Here is a 12,852-nt window from a genome sequence, read left to right as displayed (position 1 = left end):
TAGTCATATATCTGGTCCCTTAGAATACATTCCAATAACATTCCCAATACTGATGTCAGGCTCACCAGCCTATAGTTTCCTGGTTTATTTTTAGAGCCTTTCTTCGCTATGCTCCAATCCTCCGGTGGCTCATCTGGTACTAAGGATGATTTAAACATCTCTGCTAGGGCCCCTGCAATCTCTCCAATCCCTCCCGCATGGTCTGTGAGAACACCTTGTCAGGCCCTGTGGATTTATCCACCCTAATTTGCATCATGACAGCAAACACCTCCTCCTCTAATCTGGAGAGAGTCAGCTTCTGTCAGTTCCTCCGTCTCTGCCGCATCTGCTCTCAGAATGAGGCTTTTCATTCCAGAGCAAAGGAGATGTCCTCCTTCTTCAAAAGGATTCCCTTCCACCGCCCTCAATCGCATCTCTTCTACTCTCACGCATGTCTGCTCTTACCCCATCCTCCCACCATCAACTCAAGTCATTTGAGTTGAGTTGAGTTGTGGTCATTTCGACCACAACTGCTGGAACAGTACAGTACACAGTAAAAATGAGACATTTTTCAGGACCATGGTGCTACATGAAACAATACAAAAACTACACTGAACTACATAAAAACAACACAGCATGGTAGCCATGCTATCAGGATTAGGGTTCCTCATATCTTAACCTACCACCCCACCAGACTCTGCGTCCAGCACATAATTCTCCGTGACTTCCACCACCCAGCACACCCTTCCCTCCCCCCTACTTTCTGCAGGGATCGCTCGCTACGCAACTCCCTTGTCTATTCGTCCTGCCCCACTGATCTCCCTCCTGGCATTTGTCCTTGCAAGCGGAACAAGTGCTACACCTGCCCCTACACCTCCTCCCTCACCACCATTCAGAGCCCCACACAGTCCTTCCAGATAAGGCAACTCTTCATCTGTGAGTTGTTGGAGTCATCTACCTATCCAGTGCTCTCAGTGTATATCGGTAAAGGGATCTCCCAGTGGCCACCCATTTTAATTCCACTTCCCATTCCCATATATCTATCCATTGCATCCTCTACTGTCGCGATGAGGCCACACTCAGGTTGGAGGAACAACACCTTGTATTCCATCTGGGTAGCCTCCAAACTGATGGCATGAACATCGATTTGTCAAACTTCCAGTAATGCCCCCACCCACCCTTCACCATCCCCTTTTCCTCTCTCACCTCATCTCCTTGCCTGCCCAGCACCTCCCTCTGGTGCTCCTCCCCCCTCCATGGCCTTCTGTCCTCTAATGATTCCCCCTTCTCCAGCCCTGTATCTCTTCCACCCATCAACTTCCCAGCTCCTGACTTCAGCACTCCTGCTCCCACACCCACTGTGGTTTCACCTATCCCTCCGCTCCCCCCACCCTTTTACTCTGACTCCTCAATGTTTTTGCCCGGTCTCAGCCCGAAACGTTGACTGTAGCCTGGCTGACTGAGTTGCTCCGGCATTTGTGTGAGGTGAAGTGAAGTGAAGTGAAGTGAAAGTGGCTCTGCCTCACGTCTGTAGACGGTGTCCATCTCCTGAGTACATACAGAAGTAAAAAATTAATGATACCCCCCCCCCCCCCCGTTTTGGCTCCATGCGTGGAACACCACTGGATCTTCCAGAGGACCAATTTTGTCCCTTGTAATCCTTTTGCTCTAAACATATCTGTAGAATTCCTGAGGATTCCCCGTCACCTTGTCTGCTGGGCAACCTCATGCCTTTTACTCCTCCAGACTTCCTTCCTCCTCTGTGTTAGAGATCACTTTGTTGATCGTCTATTCTGGTTTATGATGCAGCCACCTGTGTGGATTCTGAGATTCCCCTCTCCGTCTGTCAAAGGTTTACTGTGAAGCAGATTGAAAGAATCAGAACACAAAGAGGGCGCCAGCGTTAGCGTGACACTGTTACAGCTCCAGCGCTGGCGTTCCGAGTTCAAGTCTAATGTCGTCCATACATCCTCCATGTGGAACAAGTGGCCTTCCTCTGGGGACTCCAGTTTCATCACACAGTCAAAAGCGTAGCAGGCAGTAGATTCATTGTTCATTGTGAATTGTCCTGTGATTAGAGGCACAGGAGAATTTACAACCCTGGGGTTAAATCAGGAGTAGCCGGGCAGTGCGGCTCGAAGGGTCCATTCCTTGCTGTATCTTTAAATAAACAAATCCTAAACCTCTCGTTGTCCTTAATAAATACCTTCTTCACAGCCAATATCACACTCTGGCCCTGACTGGCAAATTGTCCTGTTTCTTGAAGTCCATCAAAGGAGCAGATTGTTGGAATCATGCAGAATGGATGTGGAGAGGAAGTTTCCTGTGGCGAGAGAGACGAGGACCAGAGGGCACAGCCTCAAAATAGGGGGTAGCCCTTTAGAACAGAGTTGAGGAGGAATTTCTTTAGCCAGTGGATAGTGAATCTGTGGAATTCATTGAGTATGTTTAAAGTGCAGTTTGATATGTTCTTGATTGGTCTGTGTGTGAAAGGTTGTGGGGAGAAGGCAGGAGAATGGGTTTGAGAAGGATAATAAACCAGCCATGATGGAATAGAGGAGCAGACTTGATGAGCCAAATGGCCTAATTCTACTCCCATATCTGATGGTCTTATTCAGCACAGGACAGGCCCTTTGGCTCTACTGGCCCATGCTGAGCAAGATGTCCCTCCAGGCTAGTTCCATTTACCAGCTTCTGACCTTCATCCCTCTGAGGTAGCGTAGCGATTAGCACAATGCTTTACAGTGCCATAGGTAGGTAATCAGCGTTCACTTGTCTCCAAGGAGTTTGCATGTTCTCCCTGGGTTTCCTCCGATACCCCACAGATGTGCCGGTCACTAGGTTGTGGGCATACCATGTTGGTGTCGGAAGCACGGCGGCACACTTGTGAACTGCCCATAGCATATCCTTGGACTGTGTTGGTCACTGACACAAGTGACATAGTTCAACGTACACGTGACAAATACAACTAATCTTTGCCTTCATAAACTTTTCCAATTCATGTACCTGCCCAAATGCCTCTTCAGTGTTCTCAGTGAATCTGCCCCATCCACTGCCCCGGGTAGTTTGTTCTAATTTGCAGAAACTTTGCCCGTCAGCACCCCAATAGATTTATTAAACTTCTCGTTATGATACACACCCTCTAATCCAGGCTGCAACCCGTTATGCTGCTTCTACACATCCATCTAGCCCAAGGGTTCTGACTTCTTTTATCCCATTGGTGGTTCAATTAAACATTCAATTACCATTAAACAAGGGTTCAGTAACCCCTGATCTAGCCTGTTATCCCATTGGTGGTTCAATTACCATTAAACAAGGGTTCAGTAACCCCTGATCTAGCCTGTTCTAGCTCTGCGTAAGACCACTCTCCAGTCAATCCCACTGCCCGCCACTCTCATTACGGCCCTAAATACGTTCAACTTGCGGAATTGATTCAGTTCAGTGGGTTTGGAACCACAGGATGATGGAGCTGAGAATGAGCCAGCAGGTTTACAAGAAGATAATGCGTGTAATATGAATGTATGAAAGGACAAGCCAATGACTGAGTACAAATGCAGATAGAGCAATGAGTTAAATTGTGCCACAATGCAAAATTCAAAAGAGCGAAGAGTGCAGGACTGAAGGTGCTGTATTTAAATACGTGTAGCATTTGGAATAAAGGGGATGAACTCGTGGTGCTATTAGAGATTAGTTGGTATGATGTTGTGGGCATCACTGAGTCGTGGCTGAAGGCAGGCCATAGCTGGGAGCTTAATATCAAAGGTCATTCTTTGTATCGAAAGGACAGGCAGGAAGGCATGGGTGGTGATGTGGCTCTGTTGGAAAGAGATGGAATGACATCTTTAGAAAGAGGCGACAGAGGGCAGAGAATGTTGAATCTTTGTGGGTGGAGTTAAGAAATTGCAAGGGTAAAAAAAACCATTATGGAAATCATATATGGGCCTCCAAATAGTAGCCAAGATGTGGAGTTGAGATTGCAAAGTGAGCTGGAAAAGGCAGGTAATAAAGGTAATGTCACAATTATAATGGGGGACTTCAATATGCAAGAGGATTGGGAAAATCAGGTTGGAGTCAGATGTTAAGAGAGGGAATTTGACGAATGCCTATGAGATGGCTTTTTAAAGCAGCTCGTGCTTGAGCCTACTTGGAGAAAGGCCTTCTGAGGATGGGTGTTTTGAAATAACCCGGAGCTTAATGTGAAGGAAGCCTTAGGAGGCAGTGATCATCACATGATTGAATTCATACTGCAATCTGAGAGGGAGAAGCATAACTCACTTGTATCAGTATCGCAATGGAATAAAGGGAAGTACAGAGGCATGAGAGAGGAGCTTGCCCAGGTGGACTGGAGGAGGATACTGGCAGGGGTGATGGTAGAGCAAAGCTGAGATGGTTTGAAGTATTTGGGAATAGTTACAAGGTGCAGGATAGGTATGTCTCACTGAGGGAATAGTTCTCAAATGGCAGGTATAGGCAACTGTGGCTGACAAAGGAAGTTGAGGACTGCATAAAGGCCAAGGAAAGGTCATATAAGGTAGCAAAAGTGAGTGGGAGGTTGGATGATTGGGAAGCTTTTAAAATCCACAAATGGCAACTAAAAGAGCCATAAGACAGGAAAAGATGAAATATAAGGGCAGCCTAGCCAATAATATAAAGCAAGATACCAAAAGATTTTTCAGTTTTATAAAGAGTGATATGGAGGTGAGATATGATATTGGACCACTGGAAAATGATGCTGGTGAGGTAGTAATGGGAGACAAAGAAATGGCAGATGAAAATGGATACTTTGCATCGGTCTTCACTGTGGAAGACACTAGTAGTGTGCCAGAGGTCCGTGAGTGTCAGGGAGCAGCAGTGAGTGCCATTCCTATTACAAAGGAAAAAGTGCTAGGCAAATTCAAAGGTGTTAAGATGGATAAGTCACCTGGACCAGATGGACGACATCCCAGAGTCCTGAGAGAGTTTGCTGAAGAGATAACGGATGCATTGGTCATGACCTTTCAAGAATCACTTGATTCTAGCATGGTCCAGGAGGACTGGAAGATTGCAAATGTCACTCCACTCTTTAAGAAGGGAGGAAGGCAAAAGAAAGGAAATTATAGGCCAATTAGCCTAACCTCAGTGGTTGGGAAAATGTTGGAGTCTATTACTAAGGACGAGATTTTGAGGTACTTGGAGACTAATGATAAAATAAGTCAGTCAGCATGGTTTCTGTAAAGGGAAATTGTACCTGACAAATCTGTTAAGAGTTCTTTGGGGAAGTAACAAGCAGGGCGGACAGGGGAGAGGCAGTGGATTTCAATTAATTGGATTTTCAGAAGGCATTTGACAAGGTGCCACACATGAGGCTGCTTAACGTGATAAAATCCCATGGCATTACAGGAAAGATACTGGCAGGAGACAGCGAATGGGAATAAAGGGGCCTTTTCTGGTTGGCTGCCAGTGACTAGTGTTCCTCAGAGGTCAGTATTAGGCCCACTACTTTTCAAATTGTTTGTCTGGCTTTGTGGCAAAGTTTGCAGATGATATGAAGATAGGTGGAGGGGTAGGTAGTGCTGAGGAAGTAATGTGATTGCAGCAGGACTTAGATAAATTGGAAGAATGGGCAAAAAAGTGGCGGATGGAATACAGTGTTGGGAAATGTATGATAATGCATTTTGGTAAAAGGAAAAACAGTGCGGACTATTATCTAAATGGGAGAAAGTTCAAACATCAGAGGTGCAGAGGGACTTAGGAGTCCTCGTGCAAGACTCCCAGAAGGTTAATTTACAGATTTGGCATTTATTTCAAGGGGAATTGAATATAAAAGCAAGGAGATAAGGTTGAGCCTTTATAAGATACTAGTCAAGCCATACTTGGAGTATTGTCAACAGTTTTGGGCCTCATATTGCAGAAAGGATGTGTTGTCATTGGAGAGTCCGGATGAGGTTCATGAAGATTATCTTAGAAATGAAGGAGTTAACATATGAGGATCATTTGGCAGCTTTGGGCCTGTACTCACTGGAATTGAGAAGAACTTGGGAGGATCTCATTGAAACCTACCGAATGTTGAAAGGACTAGGTAGGGTGGATGTGGAGAGGATGTTTCCTATGGTGGGGGTGTCCAGAACTAGAGGGCACAGCCTCAAAATTCAGGGGTGACACTTTAAGAACAGAGGTAAGGAGGAATTTTTTTTTTAGCCAGAGAGTAGTGAATCTGTGAAATCCTCTGCCACAAACTGCAGTGGAGGCTAAGTCCATAGGTTTAGTTAAGGTGGAAGTTGATCGTTTCCTGACCAGTCAGGGCATCAAAGGATATGTCAAGAAGGCAGGGATATGGAATGGAGTGGGATCCGGGATCAGCCATGATAGAATGGCAGAGCAGACTCGATGGGCTGAATGGCCTAGTCTTATGTCTTATGTTCTTTGGACACGGAGGGAGAGGTTGTTATCCTGGCACCACTGTGTCTTATCATCGCCAACTCCTATGTCTTATGGTCTGATGGTCTTAAAATTCAACAGGAACTGCTTAGTGAAGGCTAATGGATGAAAATGAATGGACTAACTCCCAAGGAAAGCTTGGGATTTTATCCGAGTTTGGAAAACAGGGAATTTGATGGAAGCATATTAAATCCTAAGAGGTCTCGATGGAATGAACGTAGAGAGGATGTTACCACGGAGTGTCCTCAAAGAGTGTGTGGATCAGCTGCCTGGTGTGTTTATGGACATTTTTAATCCCTCCCAGTCCCAGTGTGTAGTGCCCTCCTGTTTCAAATCATCCATTGTTGTTCCTGTACGAAAGAAATCCAAGGTAGTTTGCCTGAACAATTGGAGCCCTGTCGTACTCCCTCAATTATAAGCAAATGCTTTGAGATTACATCTGCAACATGCTGCCACTCACACTGGACCCCTACAATTCGCCTACTGACAGAACTGGTCTAGCGATGATGCCATAGCCACAGCACTACACACTGTCCTGACTCTCCTGAAGAAGAGGGATGCATACATTAGAATGCTGTTCCTGGACTACAGTTCAGCATTCAACACCATAATTCCCTCCAGACTTCCCAGGAAGCTCAGAGACCTCGGCCTGCACCCCACCTTGTGTAGCTGGATCCTGGACTTCCTATTGGATCGCGGACAGGTGATGAGGATGGGCTCCCTCAACTCTGACCCTCAACACAGGTGCCCCCCAGGGTTGTGTCCTGAGTCCCCTTCTCTACTCCCTTAACACCCACGACTGTGCGGCCACACAAAGCTCCAATCTGCTGATCAAATTCACAGATGACACAACATTGATCGGCCTTATTTCTAGCGGTGATGAGACAGCCTACAGAGGAGAGGTTGACACCCTGACACAGCGGTGCCAGGATAACATTCCCTCCGTGTCCAAAAAACAAAAGAGCTGATTGTGGATTACAGGAGGAACAGAGACAGGCTCGACCTGATCAACATCAATGGGTCTGCAGTTGTGAAGGTGAGTAGTTTCCTCAGTACACTCATCACTAAAGATCTCACCTGGACTGTACACACCGGCTTTATGCCAAACAAACCACAACAGCATCTCTTCCACCTCAGGTGACTGAAGGAGTTCGGCATGGGCCCCCAGATCCTCACAACCTTCTACAGGGGCCCCACTGAGCATCCTGACTGTCTGTATCACCGCCTGGTATGGGAACTGCATAACCTTGATTGCCGGGCACTGCAGAGAGTGCAGTGCATCTGTGGATGTGAACTTCCCTCCAATGAGGACATTTACAGCAGCAGGTGCAGAGAGAAGGCCTGGGAGATCATCAGGGCCACCAGTCACCCCAACCATAAACTGTTTCAGCTGCTTCCGTCTGGAAAATGGTGCCACAGCATTAAAGCCAGGACCGATAGGCTATGGGACAGCTTCTTTCTACAAGCCATTAGACTTATAAATTCACACGACTGTACGTTGCAACGGAGTCGTAACACAAAGATTTTTACTCCCTCACATTGTGGGATGGATGTAGGATTTAAGTAAATTCAAATTCAAATTCCTTTGTGGGAGAATGAATCCACAAACCAGAATGAATCTCCCTGGAGGCAGATGCATTAGGGACATTTCAGAGAGGGCTGTGCAGGAGGGAAGGGTTAGATTGATCTTGGAGTAGGTTAAATGATTGGCACAACAATATTGTGCTGCAGTGTTGAGTTAACGACAGGAGTTCAGAGCACAGGTTCCCAGTCTGTGGTTCATGGACCCCTTGGGCAATGGTAGCAGTCGCTTGCATACAAAAGGTCGCAACCCCTGATTTACAGGAACGGGGCATCAGGTATCACACATAGCTTTGGTCCCTTTGTTCAAGGGAGGATATGCTGGCAGAGTGAGCCTGCAAAAGATTCACTTAGACAAGGTCTGGAATGAGAGGACTGCCTCACTTTGGTTTACAAAGGCACCGAGGAGAGATCTGATTGAAACACAACACACAAAGAGACCATGACAGGGAGATTCTGACATGCTTCCACCAGAAGGAAAGTCTCACACAAGAGGACATCACGGTAAGACTCACCACACAGAGTGTGGGTGTGTGCAATGCACGGCCAGGACAGTGGTATTGGCAGGCACATCAGGGGCGCTTCAGAGACACAATGGAATATAGAACACACACTACAGGCCCTTCAGCCCACAATGTTGTGCTGGCCACGTAACCTACTCCAGAAGCTGCCTAGAATTTCCCTATTGCACACACTCACCACTCCGAGTGAAAAACTTACCCGACATCCCGCCTGTACCTACTTCCAAGCATCTTAAAACTATGCCCCTCATGATAGCCATGTCAGCCCTGGGGAAAAGCCTCTGACTATCCACACAATCAATGCCTCTCATCATCTTGTACACCTCTATCAGGTCACCTCTCATCCTCCTTCGCTCCAAGGAGAAAAGGCTGAGTTCATTCAACCTATTCTCATAAGGCATGCTCCCCAATCCAGGCTGCATCCTTGTAATTCTCCTCTGCACCCTTTCTATAGTTTCCATATCCTTCATGTAGTGAGGTGACCAGAACTGAGCACAGTACTCCAAGTGGAGTCTAAGATCTTATATAGCTTTAACATTACCTCACGATTCTTGAACTCAGTTCCATGGCTGATTGATTGATGACAGCCATCACACCATACACCTTCTTAACAACACTGTCAACACGCTCAGCAGCTTTGAGTGCCCTATGGACACAGACTCCAAGATCTCACAGATCCTCCACACTGCCAAGAGTCTTACCATTATTATTATATCCTGTCTCCAAAATTAACCACTTCACACTTATCTGGGTTGAACTCCACCTGCCACTTCTCAGCCCAGTTTTGCATCCTATCAATGTCACGCTGTAACCTCTGACAGCCCTCCACACTATCCACAACACCTCCAACCTTTGTGTCATCAGCAGACTTACTAACCCATCCCTCCACTTCCTCATCCAGTTCATTTATAAAAATCACAAAGAGAAGGGGTCCCAGAACAAATCCCTGTGGAACACCACTGGTCACCAACCTCCATGAAGAATATGACCCGTCTACAACTACTCTCTGCCTTCTCTGATCAAGCCAATTCTGGATCCATAAAGAAAGGTCTCCTTGGATCGCATGCCTCCTTACTTTTTCAATAAGCCTTGCATGGGGTGCCTTATCAAATGCCTTGCTGAAATCCATATACACTACATCTACTGTTCTTCCTTTATCAATGTGTTTAGTCACATCTTCAAAAAATTCAATTAGGCTCATAAGGCACAACCTGCCTTTGACAAAGCCATGCTGACTATCCCTAATTATATTATGTCTCTCCAAATGCTCATAAATCCTGCCTCTCAGGATCTTCTCCAACAAATTGCCCACCACTGAAGAAAGATTCACTGGTCGATTATTTCCTGGGTTATCTCTACTCCCTTTCTTGAACAAGGGAACAACATTTGCAACCTTCCAATCCTCTGGTACTCCCTTCCCTATTGAAAATGCAAAGATCATCGCCAGAGACTCAGCAATTTCCTCCCTTGCTTCCCACAGTAGCCTGGGGCACATCTTGTCTGGTCCTGGCAACTTATCTAACTTAATACCTTTCAAAAGATCCAGCACATCCTCTTTCTTAATGACTATACGCTCAAGCATTTCAGTCTCCTGTAAGCCATCCCCACAATTGCTGAGGTCCATTCCACTGGCGAATATGGCAAAGTATTCATTAAGTACCTCTGCTACCTCCTCTGACTCCATGCACACATTTCCACGGTCACACCTGATTGGTCCTGTTCTCGCACAGCTCATCACCCGGCACATAGATAACAGATGAAAGAAGGGTTTTGTGGGTGGGAAGGATTAGACTGACCTTGGAGTAGGTTACAAGGTCAGCAGAATATTGTGGGCAGATGATCTGTACTGTTCTATCTTCTGTGTCTAACAAAACATAAATACATAAAAAGCAAATATCCATTTAAGGCAATGATGAGAGAAACATCTCCTCTCAGAGAGTAATGACTACTGGAATTTTCTCTTCAACAGGCAGCTGAAACAGTCATTAAAAATTTGAACACAGAGTTAGATTAATTCTTTATCTCCTCATCTGCACAGTTATGGCGTTTGCATGCTATTAGCCTCCCTGCAGACATTTTCTCTGTAATAACATTCAGTGGCCACTTTATTAGGTACACCAGTACACCTGCTTATTAATGCAAATATCTAATCAGCCAATCATGTGGCAGCAACTCATACAAGCATGCAGACATGATAAAGAGGTTCAGATGATGTTCAGACCAAATTTCAGAATGGGGAAAAAATGTGCTCTAAGTGAATTTGACCGTGAAAAGACTGTTGGTGCCAGATGGGGTGGTTTGAGTATCTCAGAAACTGCTGATCCCCTGGGATTTTCATGCACATGCGAGAGTTTAGAGAGAATAGTGCAAAAAACATCCGGTGAGTGACAGTTCTGTGGGCAAAACACCTCACCAGTGAGAGAGGTCAGAGTTCAAGCTGACAGAAAGGCAACAGTAAATCAAATAACCATGTGTTACAACAGTGGTGTGGAGAAGAGTATCTCTGAATGCACATGTCAGACATTGAAGTGGATGGTCGACAGCAGCAGAAGACCACAAATGTGCACTCAGTGGCCCCAGGAGTGGCCAATAAGGAGGGTACTGACTGTAAATCTACATATATTTGATTACCTCGATAGAACATACAACAGTCCAGAACAGGAACAGGTCCTACAGCTCACCAGGTCTGTGCTGAAAACAATGCAAAGTAAACTAAATCTTTTCATACAAGATCTATATCCTTGCATATTCACGTGCACGTTCAATAACTTCTTCAGCACCATTACCATATCTGCCTCCACCACCACCACCCCTGGCAATGTGTTCCAGGCTCCCACCACGCTCTTAAACATAACATCTCATTTGTAGATGATACCAGGATATTATTTTATGATTCCCAGATCCCTTTTGCTATACCCATTACCTCAAAGTGTAAAGTTATCATCAAAGTACATTTATGTCACCACGTACGAGTCTGAAAATCATTTTCTTGCGGGCATTCACCGCAGAATCAATGAGACAGCACCCAACAGCACAAACAACCAGTCTGCAAATACTGAAGAACGGAAATAAAAATAATAATTAATAAATAAGCAATAAATATCAAGAACACGAGATGAAGAGTCCTTGAGAGTGAGTCCAGAGAGGTTGTTGGAACAGTTCAGTGTTGGGGTGAGTGAAGTTCTCCCCTCTGGTTCAGGAGCCTGATGACTGAGGGGTAATAACTGTTCCTGAACCTGGTGGTGCGGGTCCTGAAGCTCCTGTGCCTCCTTTCTGATGGCAGCAGCGAGAAGAGAGCATGGCCTGGGTGATCCTTGCCAACAAGCTTCTTACCTTTCAGGTGCTCCTGGACCAGGACCTCCAGCCGCTCCAGCCTGTCCTGCAGCCGGCGGCTCTCGCTATCCTCCTGCCCCGGTGGCCGCTCGGCCGTGGGAGGCTGCGCCTTGCTGACCCAGGCGACGTAGATGAGACACAGGAGGTTGATGAGGGCGCCCAGAATCACACAGCTGCCCAGCAGCGAGCCGCCCTTCCTGCAGCGGTGCGCCATGCCACCGGCTCCGGCGATACGGCCGCTCCGCCCCCCGCGTCCCGGCTGCAGGGCGGGACTGCGCTCCCGGGCCCGGTGTCTCTCCGGCTCGGCAGCCGGTTAACGAGCTCCATCTACGGGCCAAGTTCATCCATTCCGCGGCACCCCACCGACCCCAGTCCGGAACTGGCGGCGTCTGCGCATTGCTCCTCACGCCGGGTGCTGGGAGCGCCATTAGGGAGGGGGTGGGTCTGAGGGAGCGCCCTCTCTCGCTCCATCCCTCTCCCTCCCCTTCCCCTCATTCCCCTCCTGTCTCTCTCCATCGCTTAGTCCCTCCCTCTCTCTCCCCTCCTGTCTCTAACCCCTTCCCCCCTCTCTCCCTCAAACCCCCACCCTCGCTCTCCACCACTCCCTCTCTCACCCCGCTTCCCTTTCCCCCTCCCACTCTCTCACACCAGCCCGATCCGTGCGACCGGAGATGAATTGTCCACTTTTCCGTTCTCTGTGAGAGAGAGGAATTGTCCATGTTTCCGTTCTCTGTGAGAGAGAGGAATTGTCCATGTTTCCGTTCTCTGTGAGAGAGAGGAATTGTCCATGTTTCCGATCTCTGTGAGAGAGAGGAATTGTCCATGTTTCCGTTCTCTGTGAGAGAGAGGAATTGTCCATGTTTCCGTTCTCTGTGAGAGAGAGGAATTGTCCATGTTTCCGTTCTCTGTGAGAGAGAGGAATTGTCCATGTTTCCGTTCTCTGTGAGAGAGAGGAATTGTCCATGTTTCCGATCTCTGTGAGAGAGAGGAATTGTCCATGTTTCCGATCTCTACAGGAAAG

General features: G+C 47.0%; 1 protein-coding gene across 2 annotated transcripts in view; it reads right to left on the bottom strand.

Annotated features, from left to right (window-relative positions):
• LOC140729758 (polypeptide N-acetylgalactosaminyltransferase 18-like) overlaps positions 1-12,294 on the bottom strand; it is a 98,761-nt gene extending 86,467 nt beyond the window's left edge. For both annotated transcript variants that reach the window (XM_073049949.1, XM_073049950.1), the window contains exon 1: positions 11,832-12,294. In XM_073049949.1, coding sequence (XP_072906050.1) covers positions 11,832-12,045 — 214 coding nt within the window. In that variant the 5' untranslated portion in view covers positions 12,046-12,294. The remainder of the gene's footprint in view (positions 1-11,831) is intronic.
• Positions 12,295-12,852: the final 558 nt, after the last annotated feature.

The sequence above is a fragment of the Hemitrygon akajei genome, chromosome 6 (genome assembly GCF_048418815.1).
Source record: "Hemitrygon akajei chromosome 6, sHemAka1.3, whole genome shotgun sequence".
Lineage (NCBI taxonomy): Eukaryota > Metazoa > Chordata > Chondrichthyes > Myliobatiformes > Dasyatidae > Hemitrygon > Hemitrygon akajei.
Note: the sequence above shows the minus strand (reverse complement) of the source record. Positions and strands in the feature narration are given on the sequence as shown.